The sequence below is a fragment of the Anoplolepis gracilipes genome, chromosome 8 (assembly GCF_047496725.1).
Source record: "Anoplolepis gracilipes chromosome 8, ASM4749672v1, whole genome shotgun sequence".
Taxonomy (NCBI): domain Eukaryota; kingdom Metazoa; phylum Arthropoda; class Insecta; order Hymenoptera; family Formicidae; genus Anoplolepis; species Anoplolepis gracilipes.
Window position 1 is genome coordinate 11,244,434 of NC_132977.1, and position 27,860 is coordinate 11,272,293.

At 30.3% G+C, this 27,860-nt stretch overlaps 2 protein-coding genes across 9 annotated transcripts in view; one reads left to right on the plus strand and one right to left on the minus strand.

The window, feature by feature from the left end:
• The window catches only part of LOC140668328 (uncharacterized), an 83,606-nt gene extending 55,835 nt beyond the window's left edge, over positions 1–27,771 (plus strand). For 2 of the 4 annotated variants that reach the window (XM_072897246.1, XM_072897244.1), the window contains 9 exons: positions 18,686–18,815; positions 22,370–22,619; positions 23,556–23,639; positions 23,723–23,771; positions 23,850–23,931; positions 24,002–24,142; positions 24,257–24,451; positions 24,541–24,677; positions 24,756–27,771. In XM_072897246.1, the coding sequence (XP_072753347.1) occupies positions 22,509–22,619; positions 23,556–23,639; positions 23,723–23,771; positions 23,850–23,931; positions 24,002–24,142; positions 24,257–24,451; positions 24,541–24,677; positions 24,756–26,977 (3,021 nt within the window). In that variant the 5' untranslated portion in view covers positions 18,686–18,815; positions 22,370–22,508 and the 3' untranslated portion in view covers positions 26,978–27,771. Of the gene's footprint in view, positions 1–18,685; positions 18,816–22,369; positions 22,620–23,086; positions 23,178–23,555; positions 23,640–23,722; positions 23,772–23,849; positions 23,932–24,001; positions 24,143–24,256; positions 24,452–24,540; positions 24,678–24,755 lie in introns of those variants that run through there. The other 2 variants (XM_072897247.1, XM_072897248.1) reach the window with 2 other exon arrangements.
• LOC140668331 (organic cation transporter protein) lies at positions 1,093–26,265 on the minus strand. 5 transcript variants are annotated; one of them, XM_072897252.1, is made up of 11 exons: positions 26,247–26,265; positions 10,252–10,336; positions 6,929–7,073; positions 6,564–6,783; positions 6,366–6,472; positions 5,506–5,660; positions 4,549–4,738; positions 4,132–4,264; positions 3,587–3,899; positions 2,547–2,731; positions 1,093–2,232 (listed from the first exon to the last, which is right to left on the minus strand). In XM_072897252.1, the coding sequence occupies exons 2-11, from the start codon at positions 10,307–10,309 to the stop codon at positions 2,035–2,037; spliced, it is 1,704 nt and encodes a 567-aa protein (XP_072753353.1). In that variant the 5' UTR covers positions 10,310–10,336; positions 26,247–26,265; the 3' UTR covers positions 1,093–2,034. The 5 variants fall into 5 exon arrangements, with proteins under 5 accessions (XP_072753353.1, XP_072753352.1, XP_072753355.1 ...); XM_072897251.1 differs by lacking the exon at positions 26,247–26,265 and adding an exon at positions 12,748–13,139; XM_072897254.1 differs by lacking the exon at positions 26,247–26,265 and having other exon boundaries at positions 10,244–10,264.
• Positions 27,772–27,860: the final 89 nt, after the last annotated feature.

Sequence of the window (27,860 nt, forward strand, 5' to 3'; positions counted from 1 at the left end):
CGGATCTCGACGTAAGTGCGACGGCAAGCAAACGGCAGATCCGCTAATATCCTGTTGCTTGGATAGATCAGATCAATCCCGAAAAGTCATCTCTTAATATATGCCAATATTTAACGGAGAGAATGCGAACAGGCTATCGTACTCCTCCTACGATTTCGCCTTTTCTCCTTGATATGATAAAAAATAAGGATGGTGAAACGGGAAACTCGGTGCTCTCTAGGCGGACTAGAAGGCGAAACAGGAGTGTATTCCTCTCAAGATTTGTGGCTCTCGGCACGAAATTTATTACGGGCCGCGCGGATGTTATCCGTATACATAAAATAACAGCGCGTACATCGCGTGCGATGTGCGATGCCCTGTTGCATCGCGAGCCTCAATTTCAGTCGGTCCGCCGACTGTGCGCGACGAAAATTCGTTCCGTCGAAATATTCCGCCCGTTCGTATTCCGTATCGTTTTAAAAATTGAAGAGGAAAGCACACACAGTCTTCGCGCAGCGATAATATCTCTCTGAAAGAAAGTTATGCGCGCCATACATGGCGCTGTGCCGTGAGTTACAAAAGTCTTCATTTCACAGGCGCACGCAACGGATAACACAGACGGACGAAAAACATGCAAATTGTATTTTCATTTACTTGCTTTGCACAAAGGAAACTTGTCTGGGCGCGATAATCTGAAATTGCATATCTTTTTAGAATGAAATAATCGAGATGTAAACGTGCATCTTTATTTGACAATTAATATTTGAAAATGAGAAAATATTGTATTTTTGTGTAAAATAATCTACTTTTGCATCTCTATATCTAATACTTGACTATATAATTTGTTTGAGAGAGAGAGAATTTATTTTTCTCTCAAATACTATTAAATTTTTCCTTTTATTTAATCTTATATGACGATAACGATACGTAATTATTTAATACTTAATTACAACATAGTCTTGAACATCGAGAATAAGTATTATCACTTTGTAAGTGAAAAAAAACAAACTATCATATTAGACTATCTGTAATAATAATAATAATACTTGAAACTATATATCTCTTGAATATTTCACTATATTTACAATCGCAATGTTTTTATCTATATATATATATATATATATATATATATATATATATATATTTCTTTTCTTTTAGAACTATTAGAATTAAGTTATAATAATAAATGAATGATTATACGTCACACTGTTGAATTACATATAAGATAAATACTAAAAATTGAAGATAATAAATAAACGCTCATGTCGTATTGTATTGAACAATCGCGTGAAAACATTACACTACATGATATACATCGGTACAACGCAAACGTTCTTTTTCACGTTGACAGATGTATGGCTGGCGATTCACGTGCGAGTAAAATGTCACTAGGTAGACGAATCTGACGAGAAAACATAAAGTGTGCGATATCTCTTTCTCTCTTCATTCTTCTTGCTACATTTATCTTCACACATCACGTCTCCGCGAAATAATAATGGAGCAAAATGCAATTGCGAATTTACTTTTAATAACGATGTATTAACACGCGAAACACGAATATACAAATGTTGCAAGAATACGCGTAACGAAAAGACGACGAGAACGTGATATACGAATATTATACAAATATGAAACAGGATCTGGGCGCGATCTGTTTCCAGCACGCCTTGTGAATTACACACACGTGAGCGCCGGGAAGAACACTGAGAGATTTTACGGAAGATATTATAATCCTTTTTCTCTGTGCAAGTAAACGCATGGAGTAAGATGAACGACGGGACGGTGGGTGGTTTTCCGGAAGGTAAACAGTTACGTGGTCAAAAAATATGTCACGCTTATTCAAGTAGTCGACAGATAAAATCTACAGTGTGGCAGATTTTTTCTTACACGACTAAATCTCGCTGCGTGTAATCAATTATATCTTTTATATATTTTTTTATGTACCGTACTGTCTAAAGAATATCTCTCATCACTATTTGGCGCGTCTGAAAGGAACACGTCGACGGTAAAGTTTTAAAAGTTATTGCCTTTCTCTCTCTCTCTCTCTCGGTAGACTTAACGCGCCTCTGTGTCGTTCTTAAGACCCGGAATTTCGTGGGTTCCGTTCGACTTGAGTCCACCGATGTTTTCCGCCTCCCATACGGTGTCCGGAAGTTTCGTTCCCAAAGTTTCCGGGAAGATCAGAGACAGCACACCCGCTATCATGCCCATGGATCCGAATAGGATGAGCGGCAACGAAGGCATTATTTGCGCCTGAATGTAAACGAGACGTGATATAATCAGAGAGGATTTCCGAGCTTCTCGTAGAATGTTTAAATCAATATTTTAGATAATGTTAAAAAGTATTCCGTTTTATTATTAGCTAGATTCTTGTAACTTTCAAGAGTGATACTTCATTATAGATATGCTACTATTGATTAATATTATGAATTTTAGTTTGTGTATTTTTTCTCATCTAATCTAATTAAAATAATAAATTAAAGATTTAAGCTTAAGGACGTCTCTCTTTCACCGTACGATCTCTCACGTATCAGAAAAATTCGTTCAACACGGGTCTGTTGACTTACCAGTAGAGGCGTCTGCGGCGATAGGATTGAACCGATGCGACCGATCATGCTGCAAAAGCCGAGCAGGGAATGCCTGAGCGTCGTCGGGAACAACTCCGTCGTGTAGACGTAGACAGTGGAGAAGGCTATGGTGATGCACAATTTCCCGGCCATGTACAAAAGTAAGGGCCCGTAACTCAAGGCATCTGAAACGCACAACAGCGTGGCGATAAATCATCCGGGATCGCGCGGCCCCCATATAACTTACCGAGACATAATTACACGCGCGCGCGTACACGCGGTTGCGAACGCTAATCCGAACGAGATGCCGGCACGTTATTTCAACACGTTCTTTGCATTCGGACTCGGATTATGCGCTAATATATTGCACAATATTACGCGCAGCGGCGTTATCCATGTTACAGCTTATCATATTTCCGCGCGCGATTATAGCTCGTTTAATCCCACACTCGATTAAATTTCGCGACTCTAGCAAAAGTACGTGCAATAGGCAGATTAGTAACCAGGAAGAGGAGAGGAAAATTTTGTGATTTTCTAATAACTGGTGTCATTAGTTTCGTAACAACTTGATAGCTGTCGTCATTATCGCACGTTAATGCTCAGATTCTTAGAATCAAAGAGAAAAGAAATATATTCTCAACAAGGTCAGAAGTTTTCTTAAAATATAAATAGCACATTTGTAATAATATTTTTTTAATAATTTATATTTTATAATAATTGTAAAAATTTCTAAAAATTTATATGATAAAAAAAAGTGAAACTATCAGTGAATATTATCTCGAAAAGGATTGTTCCCATTTCCTCCAATTATGCGCATTTTCTTCGATTTTCTTAGAAACGGTAGAAGACGGAACAAAAGAGACGGAGAGTGCGTAATGATTTAAAAATTTCTTCAAAATCCTCTTCACAAGCTCTTTCCGAGATAAGTTCCTTAATCGCAAATTCAGCTACTTTTCATAAACGACTCGTGATGATATTGAGAGAGGGAATTTCATCTCCAACTGTGAGAAACAGTTTTTTTTTTTTTTTTTTTTTTTTACCTGCTGGTACGAACTGGATCGCGAGGCAGAACATTCCGCTCAGCAAGAACGAGCCGGAGAGCGTTGGTTTACGGCCAATGCGATCGTTCAGCAACCAGCTGAGACAATACGCCGGTATCTCGACCAGGACGACTAGTATGAAATTGTTGTACTTATTCCCGGAGAATGCCACAGAATTCAATGACAATCCGTAAAAAACGAACGTGTTTGTAATCCAGCAAAACGAACAGACCAACAAACGAATGAGTATCACAGAGCTATGTAGAACCTGCACGATCGGTTTCCTCTTGTCCAACATCATTAGCTTGCTTTTCTGAAAGCGATTATCGATACATCGATTTCACATAATTTTGGATCAGAAATTATTTTATCTTACGTTAGCGTTTATGAATTAGAAAGACGAAAACTGACGAGCGTGATTTATCTCATCTAGTGTTTTATTAGTTATTTTATTAGGTGATAGTAAAAGAGTGAAAGTTTGTATTTTCAAATATATTATATTAGAATCGAAAATGTTCGCGAGGGAAAATAAGATGTAAACGTACCGTTTCGTTTTTAGCAGTGTTTAATTCCTTGAATATATTGATAGCTTCATCCGTTACTTCCAGGTTGTTCATGCGCGCCATTTTGTGAAATATTTCTTCCACTTTGTCGTTTTTGCCTTTTGACAATAGCCATCTTCAACATAGAATCGCGTGCGTAAAATTGATTCACTCTCATTTTATTAAAGAAATGTAAAAAATTTTATTTTAATTGCGTATAAATGTAGGTTTATTTGTCAGTAGATTGATCATAACTTTTAATTATGGTTTCATGGAAAGACATCCAAGGATAAAGACGATCAAGTGTGCAATTGAAAATATTGTACAAATTTTAAATAAAATCGCTCGCCGATTAAATCTTGCTCAAGATCAAGGAAGACGATACGTTGTCGCGTGTTCGTTAAGATTAAGAGGAATTACCTGATCGATTCTGGAATGAGCAGAGGTAAGAGAATGGCCAACAGTCCCGGGGCGTACACCACCCTAAGAAGTATCCGCCAGGATCTCAGCCTGCTTGCGATCACTCCCAACAGGATCTCGCCCACGGTGAACATGCAAGATATGATAGTACCTCCGAAAACTCTGTTCTTTACTCCTATCATCTCTACCCCTGCGAACAAAATTACGCGCGTAAATTATTATCGTGTATAATCATACGAAATATATAGCCAGTAAATACATTTTATAATTTTGTCTTAAGTTGACGATGATTATTGGTAAAAGGAATGAATGTGAAAAAATATACGCATTCATGCATCGAAAGTGCATTTGTGATTTCAAAGATTTTTCGCATTAAGATTGCTTTGTATTACAAAATACATTAAATCTCTTGAGGATTATTTACAATCAATAAATCTAATATCGATATTTGATAAAAAAAAAAAAAAAAAAAAACAGGTCAATAATAAATAACAAGCACTGATTTAAAAAAGGTTTAAATCGCTAAATTTTTGAATTATTCTTATTATACAACATTTTCTTTTTTTTTTTTTCATTTTCTGTAAAATAAAATTCTAAAATTTGACAAAAACTTATTATTTTGGTACAATTCATCACAGTTTTACATTTTCTGGGAATATTTTTGCACTTTCACGAATTTTGTTGCATATTTTAATGTGTCGTATAAAGCTTACAATTTTAATAAATAATTGTATAAGCCGGTGATATAAAAATCCGTCAAGAGATAACTCGAAAATATCCGTATTATACATGTGTCGCGTATTTGCTTTTTAAAGATGGATAAAGAGCATCGCATCGCATTTAGAATTTACTCCGCTGGCCGTGCACACGTAAATGGGGCATGGAGCAAACATTACGCTTCACAGGTGTCGCACATTTTTTTCCCCCCGAGCTATTGTCCCCGAGTTATTAGCGTACCTAGGATATATCCCGCGCTGTAAATTCCGGCTGCCATGGTAGCGTCGAGAAATTCGAATGCGAGAAACATCCAATAATTCACGGAGAAGGAATGTATCAAGCCGCTGACTCCAGCCAGAGACGTTGCCAGCGTCAAAAAGGTTCGCCTCCCGTATCTGGAAATAGATGGGAAAGCGTACAAACGCACGAGGAGATGCGTTTCCTTTACGTATTGCGTGTCCTCTTTGGTATAAAATGCATTTTTACTGTGCCGCAATGTGAAATTCCTCGTGACGCTACACCTTATCAGGAACGCGTGAAATCGACGAGCTACGGAAACTTTGTTCCATATCACAAACCCCGATGTTACATAAAAACGCTGATTAGAAAAAAAAAAAAAAACTAATAATAAGAGAAATTCGCGTTTCGCGATATATCTGATCATTCGTCCAGCGTATCGAAAGATTCAAGGAAAAAAACGATAACGGAAAATATCATTTTCAGACTTCCGGTTTAGAGTTGTTATCATTAATATGAATTAACAGAACTTGAATATATCAATGTAAAAATGCATAAATGCAAGATGTCTTTTCTACAAGTCATTTCGATTTATATAGAGAAAAATATCCAATGATGGAAAAAAAGCAACTAAATTAATAATAAATCAAAAATTATTATAAATCAACTGTTATTTAATCATCATATGTATATTGAAATTTAAACTTTTTCCTTTTCATACACACAACTTTTCATAGACATATGTATGTGAAATTAAAACGCGATGGTCGCGTTCAAATGTTGGTACAAAGAAATTTTATTCAGATTTAATTAATTAATTAATGTCCATAGGGAAGAAATATTGCTACTAATCTACATCTCACCTGTCAGATATATATCCAGCGAACATTAAGCCAATAAACTGCCCGATGCTCTCTATCGTGCCCACTAGTGTGAGTTTCCATCGATTAGTATCGCAAGTAAATTCCCACTGCATCAGGATAAGGAAAAGAATAAAAATCCGCCGTTAATCTCGTAGCTAGTCGTAGAAAATACACGTTGATTCAATAATCCAATCTTACCTCATCGAGTATCGTATGCTCGTATGAATCGTAAACCCAAGAATTACATTCACGAGTCACGTTGGTGAACGATGTCTCTGAACATGTATCCAAATAATTATCTTGCACCGTATAACGTGTACAACCCAAGATCTCTCCGTTGATCATCGGGGCAGAAACGTTGGCCCACGGTGAATCGAACGTCGCGTTTTCTGGATGCTCGCATTCCGGCACTAAACATCTGTATATTTGAACAATTGATTCCAATTGATTACGTTTCTAACTATCTTTGAAGAGTTAAATGTCATATCGTACAAATACATTTAAATTAGATGTCACGTGTGGATAAAAATCTAAATAATTAACAAAAATACATGTATCCGTACCTGTATTTAATTTCACCTGCGGTAAATATGTAACAAAGCATAAACAACGCCGCTAACATTATTGGTACGCTTATAAATGCGAATATCACCATTTGATAAATTCCGAATTTTTCTATGTCACTCCGAATAGGATGTTTCATAATTTCTACAAAAGAATATAAATGAAACAATACATAAAATAAAGAATTAAGAATATTTCTAATAAATTCTAATGAAAAATGACTTGGAATTCTAATTAAAAAAAAAGACGTGTATTAAAAAAAAATTAAATATTATAAAAATATTTTACGCTTAAGTTTTTATGATTACAATGTATAATTTCATTTGCGAAGAGAGAAGATACAATACCTATTCAAGTATTATATAATCTTCCATTTTTTAATTAAAGAAATTATAATAATAAGAAAAAAAATATATAGAGAGCCATGTCCAAAACTTATTAGGCATTCTTAAATTTTTCTTTTCTCTTGGAGTATGTATATGAAAATAAATACGACACGACCAATCAAGTAACTACTTATGTAATCCTCGTAATTGTTTGAAGGATTTCATTTCTATAGCAATTTCAACTTAAGATAATTCTTACAAATGTAATAATAAAATGTAGACTTTTGTTTATCCTCGCTAGTAATAAATTTGGGACATTTAAAAAAATACTAATTTATTAGAACAAACGGAACGGAATAGAACAACAGAGTAAATAGAACTAGAACAATAGAACTTACAATAGAGGATACTAAGTTTCTAAAAAATAAGAAACAATTTAACACACGTTTTACTAATTAAAACGGACTACAATAAATAATTAAAAAATAATACGTTTAAATAATAACACAATAAATTCCAAGAAAATGTAAACCCATTCTTAACTACTAGTTTCAAGAAGTCATTGAAATAAAAATTAATTTGTTATGTTTTTTAAAAATATATTAAAAAAATAGATGATAAAGATGGCTAATAATTTTGTATGACTGTGTATATACAGGGTGGGCCATTTTAATCTATGCACCCAAATTTCTTTGTACCTAAGACGGAAAAATGGTTCAGACAAAAGTTGTATGGCTTCGAGGGGGCCATAAGATGGTACCATTGGTTTGACCTTGAAAAGTCATTTGAAGGTCACGTGAAGGTCACTTCAAGTTTTTTAAATGGAACACCCTATATATTTTTACATATTCTTGTAGCTCATCTCGAGAGTTTTCCAAAACACTTATGACAAAGTATTTTTCATTAAGTATTTTTTGAATTATAAGGCTTCAAAGTTGCAGTATTTTGACATAAAATACAAGATATCTCATAAAATATTCATTTTTTGATTATCTTACTCTAATACTTTTATGCACAGAATAACGAGACGAATCAATTGGCATAATTAAAACACATAATTATGTTAAAGTAAAAATCTGAATTTGCAACTAACAGTTACACATTTTTACTTTAACAAAATTATGTGTTTTCCATTTAAAAAACTTGAAGTGATCAAATGACTTTTCAAGTTCAAACCAATGTTACCATCTTATGGTCTCCTCGAAACCATACAACTTTTGTCTGAATAAAAAGGGCTTAAGGAGCAATTGTAAATTAAAATTTAAATATAACGGTGAAATTTATTAATACATGACACGAGAGGTAACAAACTTACGAATTGATAATAATAATTAAAATTAAACCAGTAATGCTTTTAACAATCAATCTCAAAAATAAGTCGGCAATCCTCCACTATGAATTTTCCACAAATCAAGTGGTAATTGACAACCGTAATACTAATCAACCATATCTACGAAATTTTTTAATTTATTTTTTATTTATTTACCAAATTGAAATAAGAATGGTGGTCAAATTTTTTTTAACTTACGGTTATAAACGCCAACCTGGTTAGACATTTCTGAGTTGGTGATCGTCAACAGTACTCTCTGTGGCGTGACAAGTTTAACTGGTGACTAGTAAACATATCGGATAAAGGCAGCCTTGTCAATACAAGATCAATAATACACAAAATAGACATCTAGATATTTAAATCAAAATAAACTAAATTTTGAATTTTGATGTCGTTATTTAGTTGGTATTACGGATCTGGATATTGGATCGAAACGTCGTTCTGATTACTATTCCTTATTTTTTAGATTGATTGTTAAAAGCATTACTGGTTTAATTTTAATTATTATTATCAACTCGTAAGTTTGTTACTTCTCGTGTCATGTATTAATAAATTTCACCGTTATATTTAAATTTTAATTTACAATTGCTCCTTAAGCTCTTTTTATTTACATTTATATAATTAATATTATATCAGATAGAATAAATTTATATATAGTTAATATTAAATTCATAACGGAAAGATAGTATTATTACGGCAATTTATATTGTTTTTTATTACATAAATAAAAATGTAGCATAAATAATAATTATATGACATACATACTCAAAAATATCGAGTTATGTAATATTAAATAATCAGGTATATTATTATATAGACTCTACGCGTGCACACACACAATTGCATAGTACGATCTCCAGGATCTACTTAACAAGCTCGTGTTCATCGTACATGTATACTTAGTGATTTAATACCACGTTAAGCAGTGATACTTAAACAACGCTCTCTAACTGGAAGAATAATCCGGCTGGAAGTATAAGCCCACCTTGATCCTCCCTCTTCAAACGGCTGGCTATGCACATAAGACTTTGCACAATTTGCCTCTGTTATGCAATGTAGAACTAGGCAACATTTATCACAAGTTTGTGCAAACATTTCTCCGAATATGAATAATGGAAGTTAAGATATTTTTTTTTTTTTTTTTTTTCATACTGAGATGATTCGAAATATCATACGAAAAGAAGCAATTTTAAAATTCTGCTTCACAAAGCAAACTTGGACAAATGTTAGAAATAAGGTCATTACATGCACAACGTATACAAAAATATCTACATTCTATAAACAAAATGTCTTTTAAAATTTCGTTTATATTTTTTAAATTTGAACTCTAATATAATTCCGGAATGAACAAATAAATTAAATTAAAATAGATATAACAAGATTAGACTTGTTTCCACTTTGTCTTAACGATTTCTCCATAATTATAAATTGAAAATGCAAAACAGACATTTTTAATGCTTTTTAGACTTTCCATAATTTTTTAATATATGCAAAAAAATTTATTACAATCTCGCACATATTTCCTTGTGCGCGCGCGCGCGTAATGTATTTCCCTACTATGTAAAATTTTTCTCAGTTTTTATCCGAAATTATATTCTTTTGGCGCAAAAGAGTTATTTTTCATGCATTTCTAGTTTACAATTTACATCGATACGAACATCCGTACCATTTTCGTGTCCCGGTTGCACCGAGCCAACCTCGTTTCTCTTCCAGCACAGCCTCATGCTCTGTCGTCCTTGATATCCCGTAAACTGCAATCATATACGAAGTTTATAGCGCTCGTCGTGAATCGCTGCCGCGCCGGCCGATCGAAAGTTCAACCTGGCGCTTTATGTTTCAAGTTTCTTAAGGAACATCGCGAATGAAAAATGATGCCAGTCGCGCGTCGGACTTAGGGGCGCGGGCGTTACATAAAGAAACGGGATCAGTTCCCCGCGAAGGCGGCTACAGAAAGCTTTTTCCCATAAAAAGTGCCGCAGAGGAGAGAGAGGAACTATCCTCGGAAACGGCTTCACCGAGAGCAGCCGGCTATCCCGCAGCGGTGCATAAACAACGTATGCATATAACGACGATGCAGATGCCGGTGCAGGGCGTGTTAGTATGGCGAATAATATAATAGGAAAAAGGTGTAGCGTTTTAGGTTTTAGAGAAATAGAACGATTAAAGCGTAAATAATTACAAACATTTCATAATTGCCTGTTTATTTATTTTAACAATGGAGAGATGTGTCACTCGCGATAAAGAAAAAAAAAAAAAAAGAAAAACAAATAGTAGAAAGTATATTGCTGGAAAGAAACAAAAGGATCGCTTTTCAAAAATTCTCATTCTCTCATTAAAGTACATATGCATTTAAATTACCTGACAGAGAAGATGTTTTGCGAAACGAATTTTTTGTATATTCCGAGATCCGTAAAAGAGGAATATGATGTAAGATCGTGCGCGAGATTTCAAAAGTTTTTATTCACGCGCGTAATTAAACGAGATACGGATTAAACAATTGGTTTGCGTACAATTTGACAATTTATCCTCGGCTTTTTTTTTTTTTTTTTTTTTTTTTTTTTCTAAAGCATTCGAAAAAAATGTGTATAAAAGTTTTTGCGTGGATTTGCGCGCGATGGCGTTATCGCGAATTGTTTCTGCACAAAAAACTGAATATGCAAAAGATCCATTTCACAAAGCATCTTCTCTGCTGTCAGGTAATTTAAATACATACTACTTTAATGAAGGGATGAGAATTTTTTTTTAACGTTTTTCTTGTTTCCTTCTAGCTTTTTTTTTTTTTTCCCCAGAAAGCCGCACTTTTCCGCGAGTGACGCAATCTCTTTATTGTTAAAATAAATAAACAGGCATTATAAAATATTTGTGCAATAAAATATATATACTGAGAGAGAAGAGAGAAAAAAGAGAGAGAAAGAAATTCAGTCTCTCAATGGCTGCGTGCTGACCTCTCGCAAGCACACGGTCAACTTCAACGTGCTACGTGGTTATTGATTTTCCAACAGGATGCGGGAAAAAGTTACGTTTCTACGAAAGAAAGACCGAAAAGAAAATCAGAACGCTGAACCAAATAAAGTAATCTTCCAATTGTGCCAAATCACTGCTCGATTGCGCAATTTATTCTATTGCGTCACGAGATATTGTTTTAGCCGTGTCGAATGGTAAAATGTAGCGTACAAAGAGCAACTACTGTGCTCGTACTCAATTTACGATACTGTTCTGATATCGTTTCACGAACTCGCGAAGTTTATCAATTTTCGCGATTTATCAGCGATCAAGCATTGTGGCGAAATTCAAGATTTAGGAAAACCTAGACAATGTTAATAATATATAAGTGTCGAGTGTATACCTTAATACATTTAGATTATTTTGATTTAATGATTCGATTAATTAGATGATTCGAAAAAATTTCTATGAATTGAGAATGGTTCACAATCTCGAGGATATTAAAGGTTTACAAAGGTTTCTTTAATTTTAAAATATCACAGATGACAGATAACAGAATAAATTATTAATTTTACGCGGTTTTTTTCTTAATACTTTTTTTTTAATTCGCGAGATTTCTCTTGAAATAGCATCTACACAAAGTATTTCAGTGAATTATAAGTATGAAAAAAGCAGATATTCTCGATAACTTGAATTGTAAAAAGAAGACAGAGTTCTACAGATTTATATAAAAATATTACGTTACATCTTTGTAAGTTATTCCGATAATTAAATAACATTATACGAAAATTTCTTCAACGATAACCGGCGATACTTTGTTCAGAAATTAATCACTAATGATTTAAAATAAAAATAATTATGAATCTTTAAACAATACTTTATCGAGCATAGTTCATTGACAAGAGAAATATATGGATCAATCTATTACATTTTTATTTCTTAATTCAATACATCTACAGATTAAAATTATTTTCACTCAGATTTTATTTACTTATTACGATTTGGATTACTGATAAGGGTGATGATTGAGCTTCTAAAAAGAAAAGTTTAATATGTATTTTCTATCAAGAGAGTTATCTAACAACTCATAAGAGATAAATTTGTATCATGCTGTAATTCATTATTTTTTTATCTATATATAAGTTTTGAAAGATTATTAAATATGCATCGTAACAGCATCTCAGCATCCCCGACATATTTATATGTGAGAAATACGTACTTTGATAATTTGTGGTGGATAGCGACGATTACAGTATAAACGTCGTATTACGGTTTTTTTTTTTTTTTTTTTTTTTTTTTTTTTTTTTTTTCTACGTATCGTGTGCACTCGCGTTTCAGAAAATACAGCGCGTTTATAGAGACGACATTTACGATGCCTCACTTTTGTCCCATTTGAACGAAAACGTTTTCCGCGTGGAGGTTTATCTCCTTGTCACGCGCGATAGGCGAATCTACATATTCTATTATCTTAACACGTATCTAAGACGTCTATCGGACGAGTATGCGGACGTTCTTTTAAACGAATGATGGTTGATAAGAGCGAATTAATAAATCATCTCCGCTAGAATGATATCTCACACACACCTGCTTGCTTCTGTCTCGGAAAGACAGCAAGCACTGTCTTTACGAGTAAATGCATTCCACGGTGGTCACTACAGTATTTGAATGAGTGGAGGGAGACAAAACAATCGAAAGAGAGAAGAAGGGAGATTAATGATTCATCATTTTAAACTTGTGAAAGAACCAACTCTAAAATTCAACTTTATTGACCGATGTATTTTTGATCGAAAGAAAGCTGACAAGTATTTTTGTGAAATGCGCGATTATGTATTGTAGTAATCTAACAATGATTAAAACCACATGATTGTATCATATATCGAATAAATATCGAAGATACACTCATTATTCGAAAAGTATGAAGAAACTTTCCAAGCAGAAATTTTTCTAAGACATCCGTCACATGCTGGAACACGTGTCTCAAATCTAATTGTGATTTTTAAACTGAAAAATGGCCTATGTTCGCCGACGGACATACATAATAAAAGTCATTTTATGCTGCAATTTGATTCACCGTATAATAATCTTTTTCTCTCGTCGAGAGAGTATATCATGCATAAGTGCGATGTAAATTAATAGTTCATTATCAATGTGCATTTCATAAATACTGAGATCGGTTATTACGACTATGATTTTATCGCAGGTTTAATCAGCAATTTGCTTGTCCGATATATCAACATACAGCGTTGACAGACAGTTCAATATGTAATTCTACGTGAAACACAAGTATTTACGTGTGTATGTGAAATATATTCTCGTATTTGATACATAATTCGTGCCGCAGTCAATTTGGATAGAGAAGCTTTGACACACGCTCTTTGATTTCATAATCGTGCCCAACTCCCACGCGTAATTTGATATTAGCTTAGAGAGAGTATAAATATTAAAATGAGAGTGTATCAGTATTAAAATTGTGCATATCAGTATTAAAATTTCAGTGTTATTTAGTATATCGAAAAACCTGAAGAAATATTGTAATATGTAATTGATGGTTTCAACCAGCCAGTTCCGGCTCGCCTCGCCTCGCTTATGTACGAGTTGCATAAACATTGTCGCTAGTAAACAAACATATCATGTAATAGTGAATTTTTAAAAAAATAAAAATCTGTCAGCAAGTATAATCCACGACCAATTTATACGAGCTTGTTGCAATTAATTCCTGAACGCCTGTCTTTATATCCTTCAGCGACGTTATTTTAACGGCTGTACACGTAAAATTAATGTAAATTTTCACATTCTATGTTAAATCAAAGTGAATTAATTTATATAAAACGATGAAAGTATATTGAAGCTAAAATGAACAGTACATTTAACAATGTGCTTGATCTGTTATGTATAAATATAATATATGTTATCCTATTTAGATAATGTTATTTTATCACATTTGATAATCGTGCTTTCCATAATCAAATGCAATTGAGAATACAATGTCAGACAGATATAAAATTATATAGAGAATTTAAAAAGTATAGAAGATTTAAAAAGATAAGACAGATGTCGCGACAATTTCTAATAACTCTTATATATTAATTAATTGCAAACATAATATTGAACAGCAGAAATGACGTTCTTTTTACAACACTTGTCTTTGCACTATGATATCGTACAAGATATCACTAAACAAATAAAAATAAAAAGATATTTATCCGTTTAATCAGTTAATGAGATAAATTAAACTGAATGAAGAAAAATTTATGGACTGCCAAACATAAAAATAATTTTATAAATAAATTTTATATATACAAATAATTTTATATAAAATATTTCGAACTATTTACAAAAATAATATACTGGCATATATATATATATATTTTTTTTTAATAAAATATGTATATACAAAGACAATATATACATTTATATTTGAGTTGAATTTTTAACAAATAAATTTTTAAACAATGTTGAAAAAAGAGAAATACGTAGAATTCGATCAAATATGCACGACTAGTATGTATGTACATATAACATGTATATAACAGTTATATAACACACGTATCAGAAATGACAGTATTATAATAATTGTTTTGTTACGCATATATAAATATAGTATTTTCATACTTTAAAAGTTCTTTAATATTAATTATTATTCACTTTAGTATTAAATTTTAGAAAATACTATATTTGCGTAACAGAAACAAGTATTGTAATACTATCATTTCTGATATGTGTGTTACATAACTATTATATAACTATTATATAAATATATATTTTTTTGAAATAAAATATGTATATATTAATTTTGCATAATTATATATGCAAAAATAAAATATATATATTTTATAGTATAATATAGTATAAATATATATATATATATATATATATATATATATATATATATATATATATATTGAATTTTTTTAACAATATTAAAAAAGGAGAAAAACATAAAATTGGATAAATTTACATACGAATAATAGCAAGTACATATAAGATGCGCATAGACACATTTTTCAGTTATCGCACATATAATAGTTATATAACACACGTATCAGAAATGACAGTATTATAATAATTGTTTTTGTGTTACGTAAATATAGTATTTTCTAAAATTTAAAACTAATGTGAATAATAATTAATTTTAAATAAAGTACGAAAAGACTATATATATATATATATATATACAATATATATACAGGGTGTTAAAAAATCTATTTAGCGTCCATATAGTAGATAGTACACACAATACTAAGTAAAAAAGTTTTAGTAAACATAGGTCGACTCAATCGTTTCAGAGATATAAATAATTTAGTATATTACCCTCATGACTGTTTATTGGCTCCTACATATCGCATGCGACGTAAAAAGAGAGAATCTTAATCTTCCCAAATCTTTATCTTGATATTTTCAGAAGATATTCCATATTTTTTTTTCCATTTCAATGCCACACATAGACCAAATAGATCCACAATCATTGGTTGTATTTATAACTTTTTATGGAATATTATAGGGAATTGATTTATATAAAAAAATTAGGATGGTCCTATTTAAAAAAAATTAAGTTGATCTTTAAATCTCTCTCTCCGAAACACTTTCACTTATAAAAAGAAGTGGATGCACTATATATAATGATTTTCTTGAAATTATGCAACTTTTATATGTAACAATTTTTCATAAAACATATAATTTACAAGTTATTCAAGAGATGCAAGTTAGGCCTCACTCTATATGTATATGTATCCAATGAATACAATTATAATTTTATTTTAGAACGATGACTTTTATGAATATAATTATATTTTTTTTAAAAAAGCTTTTTACAATCTTAAAATTAAAATTATAGAATTAAATTATATAATTATAATATATGTATATATATATATATATATATATATATATATATATATATATATATATATATATATTATAGCGGTTTAAAATTGTCATTGTTGATTTCTTGTTTTTTAAACTTAAATTATCATTAAATTACTATCATTATTATTATATTAAAATTACTATCATTAAAATCAGATTACGTCGCGAAATTTAATCAATTATTTATAAATATATTTATTATTTTATTTGTGTCATTTTTTATAATGGTTTGCATCTATATATTCTTGTATTACGTTTACATTTCATTTCGTATACAAATTTTTTGAGTAATCAAAATTTGCATTCAAACAACGCTTATTTGCAATCAATCACTTATATGCACCTGAAACGCTGTCTACGACACGAGATAAGTAATGCTTGTCAGCTTTATCGTCATTACACGTCTATACAGGATGTTAGGAAAGATCATTTTATAAATGGTTACAGATAATAGAGAAAGAAAAAAAAATTTTACTCAACTCACTAATGTTTACAGATACGTCGTTTTCGCGCTTGCATAGGCAGTATTAACAGTATTGAAGCGCGTCTGTGATCTTTAATGAATTTTAAAAAAATTTAATGAAAATTTAAAAAAATTTTAATGAAATTTAAAAAAATTGTTCACCTTTACTTTCTTTGGCATCTTTAGCGTTTATAAACAATTTTTCTTAACACCTTGTATATAGACTTGTATATATAGACACACTAGTGAAAATTCTATTTTATTTCCTAGTATTTGTGGGGATTTCTATTTTAATAACAGTGGAATAATGTGATATTAATGATAAAAGCGATCGATTATGACTGCTGATTATGCGGTGACAAATAACAGGACTCTTTTACTCACAAGATGAGTAATCACTATCATAAGAGACTCGTATTGTATCGCACGTTTGCTAAAATGTCGTCGCAGCTGTAAAAATATTAAGGCGCATGTTTATATAAACATGTATGAAGAAGAATAAGAAAATTAAAAAAAAGACTTTGTGCGAGAGAAATATAAGTGCATAATGATAATTCACGAACATTAAATCTTAAAAAAAGACATTTTTTCACGCCATATACTTTCATAATTACCTATATTACTCTCTGTTTTTTTCTTTAAAATAATAAAATAAAGTTTTTATTGATACGAATAAGAAATTTTGCTAGCTAATTTAATTATTGTAATTGATGTCATATTGATTAATTACTCGGTTATTGTGATTAAAATACGATTATATGATGAAAATTATTCATAAAGTCTGTAGAATTGAAATTACAGTGGTAGAATATAAAGCAATGGATATATAAAATAGAGATATAAATATAAAACATCATAAATTATGATTAAAAATTAAAACAAAATAGAATTAACAACAATTAAACAAAATAAATATTGATTTTGCTAATCGCGAGTACATTATTAGTCTTCCACGTCGGCGTTACTTAAGTATTTGTCTTTCAATCATTTTGCGAGTTGTAATTTTCGTCTTATTCATCACATAAGTATCTCATTTTTCGATTTATTCTGATTTTCTGGTGGCAGCTGATAAGCTACATTCGTTAGTAATATTGGTAGCATGTCGTTATATCTGACATTCAATGAACAACAATAATAATTTTAAAATAAAAAGTTTCTCAATATCACGTAAATTGCACGTGTGATTTAAATTGTTGTTACTTATTCCATCTCGCGTCACGAAGAAACGATAAAATGCATGCTTAATCACAAATATTTTTGATTTACTTAATGTGAAAAAATGATGATACACGCAATAAAATTAAATGTGATGAATAAAATAAGATTTCAAGGTAACAATCTTGTGCAAAATTATTACCTTGTGAGTCACAATGCTTTCTTTACAAGACCTGATAGTTATTGAGCCTTGCTGATCATTAACGTACCGTGGCAATGAACTACAAGAGAAACATACGTGATGAAATTAATGAAAAGACGAAACAAAGTTTGAATGCTAAATCTATGCGAAAATACCAGACATACCATATCGTGGTAAAAGCCGTGTGCTAAATAATTCACTTCAATAATTATAACAAATTTTATGACAAAGAGTCTTTTTCTTTTTCAGTAGAACTTTTGAGAGGAAAAGTCATTTACTAAAATTTAAACTTTTTAACGTTACATATCTTTATAATTAATTCTCAAATATATTGCAAAGTAAATTTTTTTAATTTAGTAAATTTTTTCACTTTAAAAAATATAAATTTTTATTATCCTTTTTTTCTCTATCTTTCTATGCTAATTCGTGAAGGGTTATTTATTTATTTCAATGTATATATTTGTATTTCAGAAAACATCGATGGTCTCGTTATTTTTGTTAAGAAAAATGTCCTTTTCAATTTGGTCAACAAATTTTGTCCAAGTTTCGTATAGCAAAGTCAGACGTGCGCAATATACCGCATAGCGATTTGCATACACATGTAAGTACTGACCTAGACATTATCTTAACGATACACGACTTGGGTTTTGAGCGTATTTGCTGTTTCGCATTTGAATATTTAATTTACATTTCACTGATATACTTAATGTTGATATTTACATATATATTGAGTTTATATGAATATATTGATAATTAAATGAAGTCAATTGCTTTACATACTAGCAGATTTCAAAATAGCTATCATGTTAAAAAAAAAAAAATAGTTTTCTTTTGTTATAATAGTGCTAGGTAATGAGCAAAAGCTAATAGTTTTTCATGTATAATTATAAATAAAGTATTTGGTATTATTTTTAATTTTGTAAAAGTCGAAAAATAATCTCACATTAAAAAAAATATAATGTCGATAAGATAAAATTAACGCATAATTAGTTAATCTAACAATATCTTCATTCAATGATATTTATTCGTTTACGTTTTCGTTTCGATGCACGACGTGTAATGGCTCTCTTTGATATTTTTACACAAAAACGCTCTGTTCTGCATCGTATCGTCGCATAAAGTTGCAATTTCATAAAGTTAAATTTAGAAATCGAACAAAATATATTCCGTTTTGTATCTACACATATATATATATATATATATATATATATATATATATATATATATATTGCTTTAGATAAATATATCTTAGCATTTGAATTTAATCTAACTTTAATACTGCGCGCAAATAAAAGTTTTACAAGTAAAATTAATGTATTAATATAAATTTGTTGTAATAAATATTATTTAATGTAATTTATAGATATTTATATAAATATATAATTGTGATTTTTATTGGCAATTAATTTTATTTATTAATTCCAAAAAGTTATTCCAGAGAGTGATTAGATAAAATTGTGAAGTATACATATACAAATATTAATGCTAACATATGTTACATTTTCGTACAAAATTGACATTATTTGATACAATAATAAAATAATAGGTATGCTAAAAAGATATTTAGTTTATTTTTATTTATTATTTGTTATTGTCAACTAAAAGTTATAGCTTATCATTAAAATAAAAAAAAAAAAAAAATAAAGCGAAATTATGACATCTATAGTAAAATGAGAGGATATTAAATATGTACATGTGTTAGTTGAATATCTATTTTGATACGAGCCTCAAATTCTTTATTCTAATTAAATGCATTTTCTAAAAGTAATTTTTCTCTTTTGATAAATTCCAAATTCAACATGCGCTTTATAATATAAAGCAGAGATATGTATAAAATAGGGATATGTATATATACAACGATTAAGTAATCTCTCATAGAAGATATTCACTTGATCCATCCTAGGCCAACATTTTACGAAAATACGTGATCGTGATTTCCATGCGCGAAAATCGGAAAATTAATTAATAGAAGAATCATGCACTTTGTTCTACATTTGCGCGCAGAAATTCAGAAATTTTTCTCAGCTGTTGGTTAATCATGTAATGTAAACAGAAGAATCCACACTGTAGATACTACCTGCTCAAGTATAGTATAACGTTTCGTTATAGCCGCGATGACGAAAGTTGAGAAGTATTGTCAGATTGTCGGAAGCAGCGTTTTTTCCCCACTGTCTCTGTTATCTGACTTTCATTGTTGAAAGATGAATTAATAAATCGCGCTGTCGTTGCACCGGACTAATTAATCGGGCATGCAGTTCTCGCCGATCGAAGCTATGCGAGCGTCGTTCGTATCTAATTAAATGATAGAGAACATCTACGTCAACGCTGAAAGTGGCTACCCACGTGGCGCTTTTGCATCATTTATTCACCGCGCACGTGTGACGATGAATTATCAAAAAGTCTGACTCAAACTTTTAATGAGCAGGTGAAGAAGGATCTGAATCAGGAATGACATTCATACTGTTTTTTTAATGTAAACTTTCTTTCCAGATATGTAAGTCGAGTAAGATGCTAATATATTAACAATAAGTAACTTCAGTACAAAGAAAGGATTATATATTTGTTTCATTCAATTGATCTTCAAATATATTATCAGAAAGCTGTACGTTAATTGAAAAGATAAATTTAAAAAATTTAGATTTTATGTTTTTGAAGAGCAGAATAATTGTCTCATAGTATAAAATATAATATTATGTAAAATTTATTTTTCTCTCGTTGGTTGATTTTGTTGAAAAGCTAATTTTGAGAAACAACTATAAATACAGTACATAATTTAATACTTAAAAATAGACAATGCTTTGATTTTCCGTCTAAATTTATATCCGTTATTTGTATTCTTATATTTCACTTTCAATTTCAACGTGGCTTCCATGATTTATTTTGATAAAATTTGTGCGTACTGATAAATATATGTATACATGTCAAGTATAATTATTAATTTCTTCAAAGAATTTTCTTCAGAGATATGTAAAAATGTTTCTTGCTATTTTTTATCATTATAAGAAATAGAAAAAGATAAGCGTATGAATCATAAAAAAAGAGTCGCGTATTGTATATTTATTAATATATGTTTTTATTTATACTGTACGTTTTTACACACTTTTGTGTTGAGTACTGCGTTTTATCTGCGTTCAAATAGTTTAACCTCAATTCGCTCAGCCAATTAAGTTAATATACACACTGTAGAATTAATATGTGCTATAAGTATGTACAATTAGATATATCAATAAGCTCAACGAAGACATGAAACGAAGGCATGCATATTCTTAAAGAACAGTGTTTATGCTTGATTATGTATAAAGTGATATTTCACTCGCATGTCTATGCTATTAAATTATGACGTGACACTGCTTGATTTTTGTCTCTTCTTTTTCTATAGTTCACTATACCTATAAAATGCCATTTATAAAATTTCTAAAGTTTATCATTTAGTAAACATTTATCATTATCAAAGTAAAAAAAGTTATTGCATAAAAACAACGTTAATAATATCGCGTATTAAAAAAATAACGAAAATAAATATCCAAAACCAAATTATGCTACTCTTTATTACAAATCGATACACATATTCTAATAAACTGCGACGACATATTTTTATAAAATACAAATAAATAAATTACAGATATAAAGATAATTTTGATAACAGTTACAAAAAACTTATATGAAAAAAAAACTAAAAAATAAGATATAAAGATGAGGAAGAAAAGAGAAAAATCAAAATTTTGTTATAATTATAAAACACAATATAATTTAGTTAAAATATATATAAATAATTTGATGTACATACATATAGCAAAACACATTCGTTTCTTTATATATAGTAATATATTTTTATTGTATACCTTTTTCCGGAAAAAAACATGAATATATAAAAATATCATAGAATGTGCTTTTATTATAAATTGTGTGTTTTGTGTGATTAAGCGTCTTTTTTTATATTGACTTTCTATTATTATTCCCTCACCTTTCAAAGACCAAACTTTCGCCTTTACGCGAAATAATAAATATAATGTTCATCCCTTTACAAAAAACGCCTCATTCACGTGACGTCAAAAAAACTTTGGAATTCTATATTGAACGAATAGTACACGTCTCAGTATATATATTTCTCTATACTCTCTGTATTGACAATGAGGTCTTCTTGTACTATTCTAGAAGCGAAAATATATACGAAGGCGGTCGTCAGTCATCAATAAGACAGCGCTTGCGTTAGTTACTGCAAATTTTGCGACTATTTGTGACAGAGAATGGCGATGTAACTCATCGTAAATTCAATCAGAACTTAAACTGAAATATGAGGAGGAACGTGCAAAAATTCAACGATCGACAAAAAACGAAACGAAAACGAAGCAAAGAGGACCTCGACAGAATACATTCCAAGATCTTAAAAGCCAAGAAGAAATTGGTACGTTTTTTTTTTTTTTTTTATATATATATATATATTTTTCGCACCTCGCGAGTATCTTTCGATCCCCGAGTCCGCTCCAGAATCTAGTTGACCTATTTAATTTTATATTCGACAATATATCGGGCTCGATAATTGATTAAAATTTTAAGAGAGGAAAACACATAGATATATATCTACTTGAATCATGAATCATGAATCGTGTCGTATTGCGAATCCGACATGTGTTCCGATAGGTATAAACACGCAATACTGAAAGATATTTATTACACGCGTATACATTCATTCATATTGATCGTAGTGCCGGTTGCCGGTTACAGGTTACAAGTTACAACTCCCCTCGCGTAGTAGTGTGTACATGCGTAGTGCGTGCGTAGTAGATCCGTATGCAAGCAAAGACGACGCGCTAGCACGTGATGCGCGTGTGCACGTATGTGACACGTGAGACGTAGTACGTATAATTGTTACAATTTTTTATAATTCATTAGATAATTAAATTTGTAGAGATGTCTAATGAGCAATTAGTTGTCGATTAATGGATCGATGTCGATATATGATGTAAATAAGTAATTACATTTCTCACAACAATGTTAGGTTAGTGTCGAAAGAATGTGTTTTGCTTTTGGCAGTCAGTATTGGAAAATTTGTAGTCAGAAAGTGTTTATTGGTATTGTTTACTGATCTTTATAAATAATGATTCTTTAATGATAGTTAAATTTTATTAAGATAAATTCACATTTTAACTTTTAAACGAATTAACGTTTTTTATTAATGTACATTACATTATTATATATATATATATAGAGAGAGAGAGAGAGAGAAGTTTAGCTGAAAATCTGTATGCATTTACACAAAAAAATTTATCATGTATATAAATTACTTTTAATGATATTTTTGTGCATAATTGAAAGATACATATGTAGGAATTTGTTGCAGGATAATGTGCGGAAAAATGATGATAAAGACAGACAAAGAAGACAAGGCCAAGCAAAAATTTGTAGCAGACTTCTGCCAAGAGCTGTATGTAACTTTAATAATTTTAATATTAATTATATTTCAATATCCATTGCATCTAAATAAAGATTTTATATGATTTTTTTCAGGCTGTTGGTATATACAGGAATGGCGCAAAGGGCAAAGACATCCAAAAAGGTATTTATATCAAATTTATATGTTGCAACGATAAAATAAAAAAATATAAAATATTTTAATAATTTCAATATTTTACAGAAACATCAGAAAATACGTTTCATAGAGCTCGACTAAAGGCAGATGCGTTAAAGCTTTTTAATGGCGACACTCCAGAATTCAAGTAAGCGCATAACCAACTGATGTCTAAAATATTTAATGTAAATAGAAATTGAATATATCTTCTTTTACAGAAAAACTTATATAGAAAAACTTTCAACTCATGATGAAACTAGTAAACAATCGCCAAATAAGAACTTTGTAAAAAATAGTTTAAAGTTTTGGACGCCAGACAGTATCTTGGAGGAAAGTCCCATTTTGGGAGAGAGACAAAGGTATGTTTATTGATTCAAATAATGTTTATTAATATTATAATGCTATATATCTCAATTTTCTAAATACAGAAAAGAATAAGAAAGATATCAAGATTTTATATATTAATATTGCAGTAAAAATCAAAAGCCGCAGCATGTTAAAAAGAAAAATGAGGACATTTATTTCGAAAAGTTAGATTTTGATAAAATAAGAAAACAAAATATTAATCGTGAATCAAAATATATTGCTCAAAAAGAAAATATACATCAGCAAAAACTATTTCAAAATGATAAGGAGCAATCAGAAGTTACTACCGTTACTCAAACGCAGTAAGCCATAAATTATGTTATCATTGATTTGATATTAGATTTTAATAAGCAGATTGTATTTATATTATAAAATAAAATATTTTTTTTAGATTATATGATAATGGCAATCTTATGGAAAAAAATAGAATCGATGAAAATAGGACAGAAGAGGCATTAAATCAGTATAAAGAACTCTGTAAAATGATCTCTGTTGTAAATTTTGGAGACCTACAAATCCATCAACCAGGTATGTTTTATGTAGAATAATTATTGTAACCTAATTATACATTATTGAGAGGTTTATCATTGCTTGTAATGTTTTTAGATCCCCTTACAACAATAATCGAAAAATTACGACGTACTAATTCTTTATGTCAACAATTACGTAAAATGAATGAATTGAAAATCGGTAAATCATCTGAATTACCTGTAGGAAATCAAGCTTGTACATATTCAAATATTTCGCAAATGTTGCCAAATTCGACTTCAACCATCGAATATGAAGTTCGTAAATATAACGAAAATCGGAGAATTTCACCTGTTTTACTAGAAAACATACCTGAGGAAGATGACAAAATCTATTTGATGCAAAGTGATAATATAGAGGCTTGTGATTCTATATCACAGAATATTTCAGAAATATGTGATACAAATGACTGTATTATAGAAAAATATAAGAACAATGATAAACAATATTCAAAACAATCGGCAGATATTCATCAATCTACGAGAGCAGCAAATTTGTATGCTGTGAATAAGAAAGGTAATAGGAAGAAGCATTTCAATTATTTGAAAAATAAACGACATAACAGAAATAATTTTAATGCCGATTTTTTTGATTATGAACATTCACAATGCATTGATAACATGAAGCACACAAAAATCTCGACTTTTTCAAGCGATTCCATGTTACTCGCCGACAAATATTCATCGACAGATGCTTGTAAAAAATCGTCGACTGATTTTTCCAACAAAATAACAAACAAGTGCAATGCAAAGAATATTAAACGACCTGTCATTCGGCGAAATAATAATGTCACCGCTGTTAAGGATCATTCTGTCCAGAAACACAATGAAGATTTATTCCATAAGAAGAGTTATGTAGAAAAAGTATATGAGCAATTTGGAATCAACATAAATCATAAAAATCTAGATAACAAGAGACATCCTTATGTTGATTCTTTCCGTCAACAACTTTTACGCAAAAAGAATAAACGAGAATTAGAAACTGTGAAAACACCTTTATCTGTGGAATATCAAGCTTGTACATATTCAGATGCTTCGCAAGTGTCACCACACACTTACAATTCTACCTCAATCTGTGAAATTGATTGTGAAATTCCTAAATATAGAGAAAATCACACAAATGCATTACCTTTAATAGAAGGTATATTTCAGAAAAGAAATAAATTCCATTTGATGCAAAGTAATATAGCTCCTTATAACGATATTACAAAAGAATCTTATAAAATGCAATTCTCAAATGCGTCTGAAAATTTTCCTACACCTAGTATAATAAATGCACAATTTGCGAATGTTCCTGATCGAATAAAAACGTTCGAGCCCGAGATTGGATTAATGGAAATGCAAGATTCACAAGAGTCACTAGTAGAAAAGTTTGACATAAATTTACACCCCAAGAAATTGGATAGAAGAAACGGATTGTGTCGATTCGACAGCTCTTTGTCAACTTTTGAAACTTTATATAATATTAATAATACATATAGCAAACAATTAGCTGAAGAAGAAAAACAAGTTTTGCCAAAGATGAAAAAACATCCTTCTAATTCACATAATTATGCAATTAACTACTTACAAGATGCAAGTCCTTGTACTTTCAATATAAAATCAACAAAACCATTATCTCAACAAATCAAATTACATATATGTGAAAGCAACGATGCTAAACAAGAACTTTTGGAGAAAAGATCAAACGATTGGAACCAAAATGTTTTTTTCAATAATGTAAACAAGACAAGAGTGATACCATCGTCAACATTAAACTTGTCTCAGAATATTCAAACCAACAAAAGATTTAGAGAACCTACATATAAAGAAATATTTAGTAACGCAAACATAGAATGCTCTAAGAATCAAGATAATTTAAGTAATTGCAATACACAGTATATTTATTTGGATTCTACCAGATGTCAACATAAATATAATATCTCACAAGCGCATCGTTTTCATAATGGAGCTGTGCAGACGATGATTCAACCCGGAATCTTACACGAAGATTATAATAGCAACATGGATAATTGCATTAATTTATCCAATGATGTACCATTGTCACTGGATCAAAATTATACTACATATACATACCCGAAAGTCGACAATCAGCATCGCTCTGTGTTGCTGCAAAATATTACTCAACCTATAAAATATTTAGCTGTAAATAACAATTCGGATATCCAACGAATTCCCGTATATATAAATGATAAAAATGTTATACAAGATGATCCAGTAAAAGTAATAACTCTAATAAAACCAAATATTCAAAAGGAAGAACTGTATTTCCACAAGAATTACAATTTACGACGTAAATAATTGCAAACTATTGCAAACGAATAATTTGCAGTTTAATAATATTATAACATGTAAGAATAGCAATCAGCTTTTTGCAAAACGTTTAGATTCTGTGATGGTGTTTAGTCCAGTATTTAATTTGTAATCTAATACTTAATGCTTTTCTAAATTGTAATAAGAATAAGTATGCGATAAATAGATTTATCATAACGTGACAAAACAATGAAAGCATATCGGTTATGTTTCTTGCAGAAAATAATCGCAAAGATACAAATCCTTATTATTAATTGTAAGATAAAAGCTATGTTTAAAAAGACAAAAAAACCTATGCGCTTAATAAATCTAGTTACTCTATTTTGTGAAAACGTAAGGAAAGTCTGTGAAAAGAGATAATATATTTTTTGTAAATGCCTTATTAGGTAGGAAAGGGTGTTTGATGAAACTTAATATATATAAAATTCTTATTTATCTTTATATATATATATATATATATATATATATATATATATATATATATATATATATATATATGAGCTAAATATATAGCAGATGTTTTCTTAACGAATATTAATATATTTAATTTGGTATGGAAAATGAAAATACAAAACTACCTGTAATAGTTGGAACATATATATGTATTATTATGTTACCGTTAAGTCATAATTCTTGGACATCAAATATTTAACATAGGAGAAATTCATTTTCGTCAATTTCACAGCAATATCGATACATATATTTGTGAATTTCTGAGAATACGTGTGATAATAGCTTGTAAATAAATATCGCAGAACGCAAAGTGTTTACACGGCAGCAAATGGCTTTCTAATAAATTCCTAAATATTTCCTAACTCGGTACTCTCCTCGGAGCTGGTTTGGTGAAGCGCAATTAGCAATTAATCTTCAT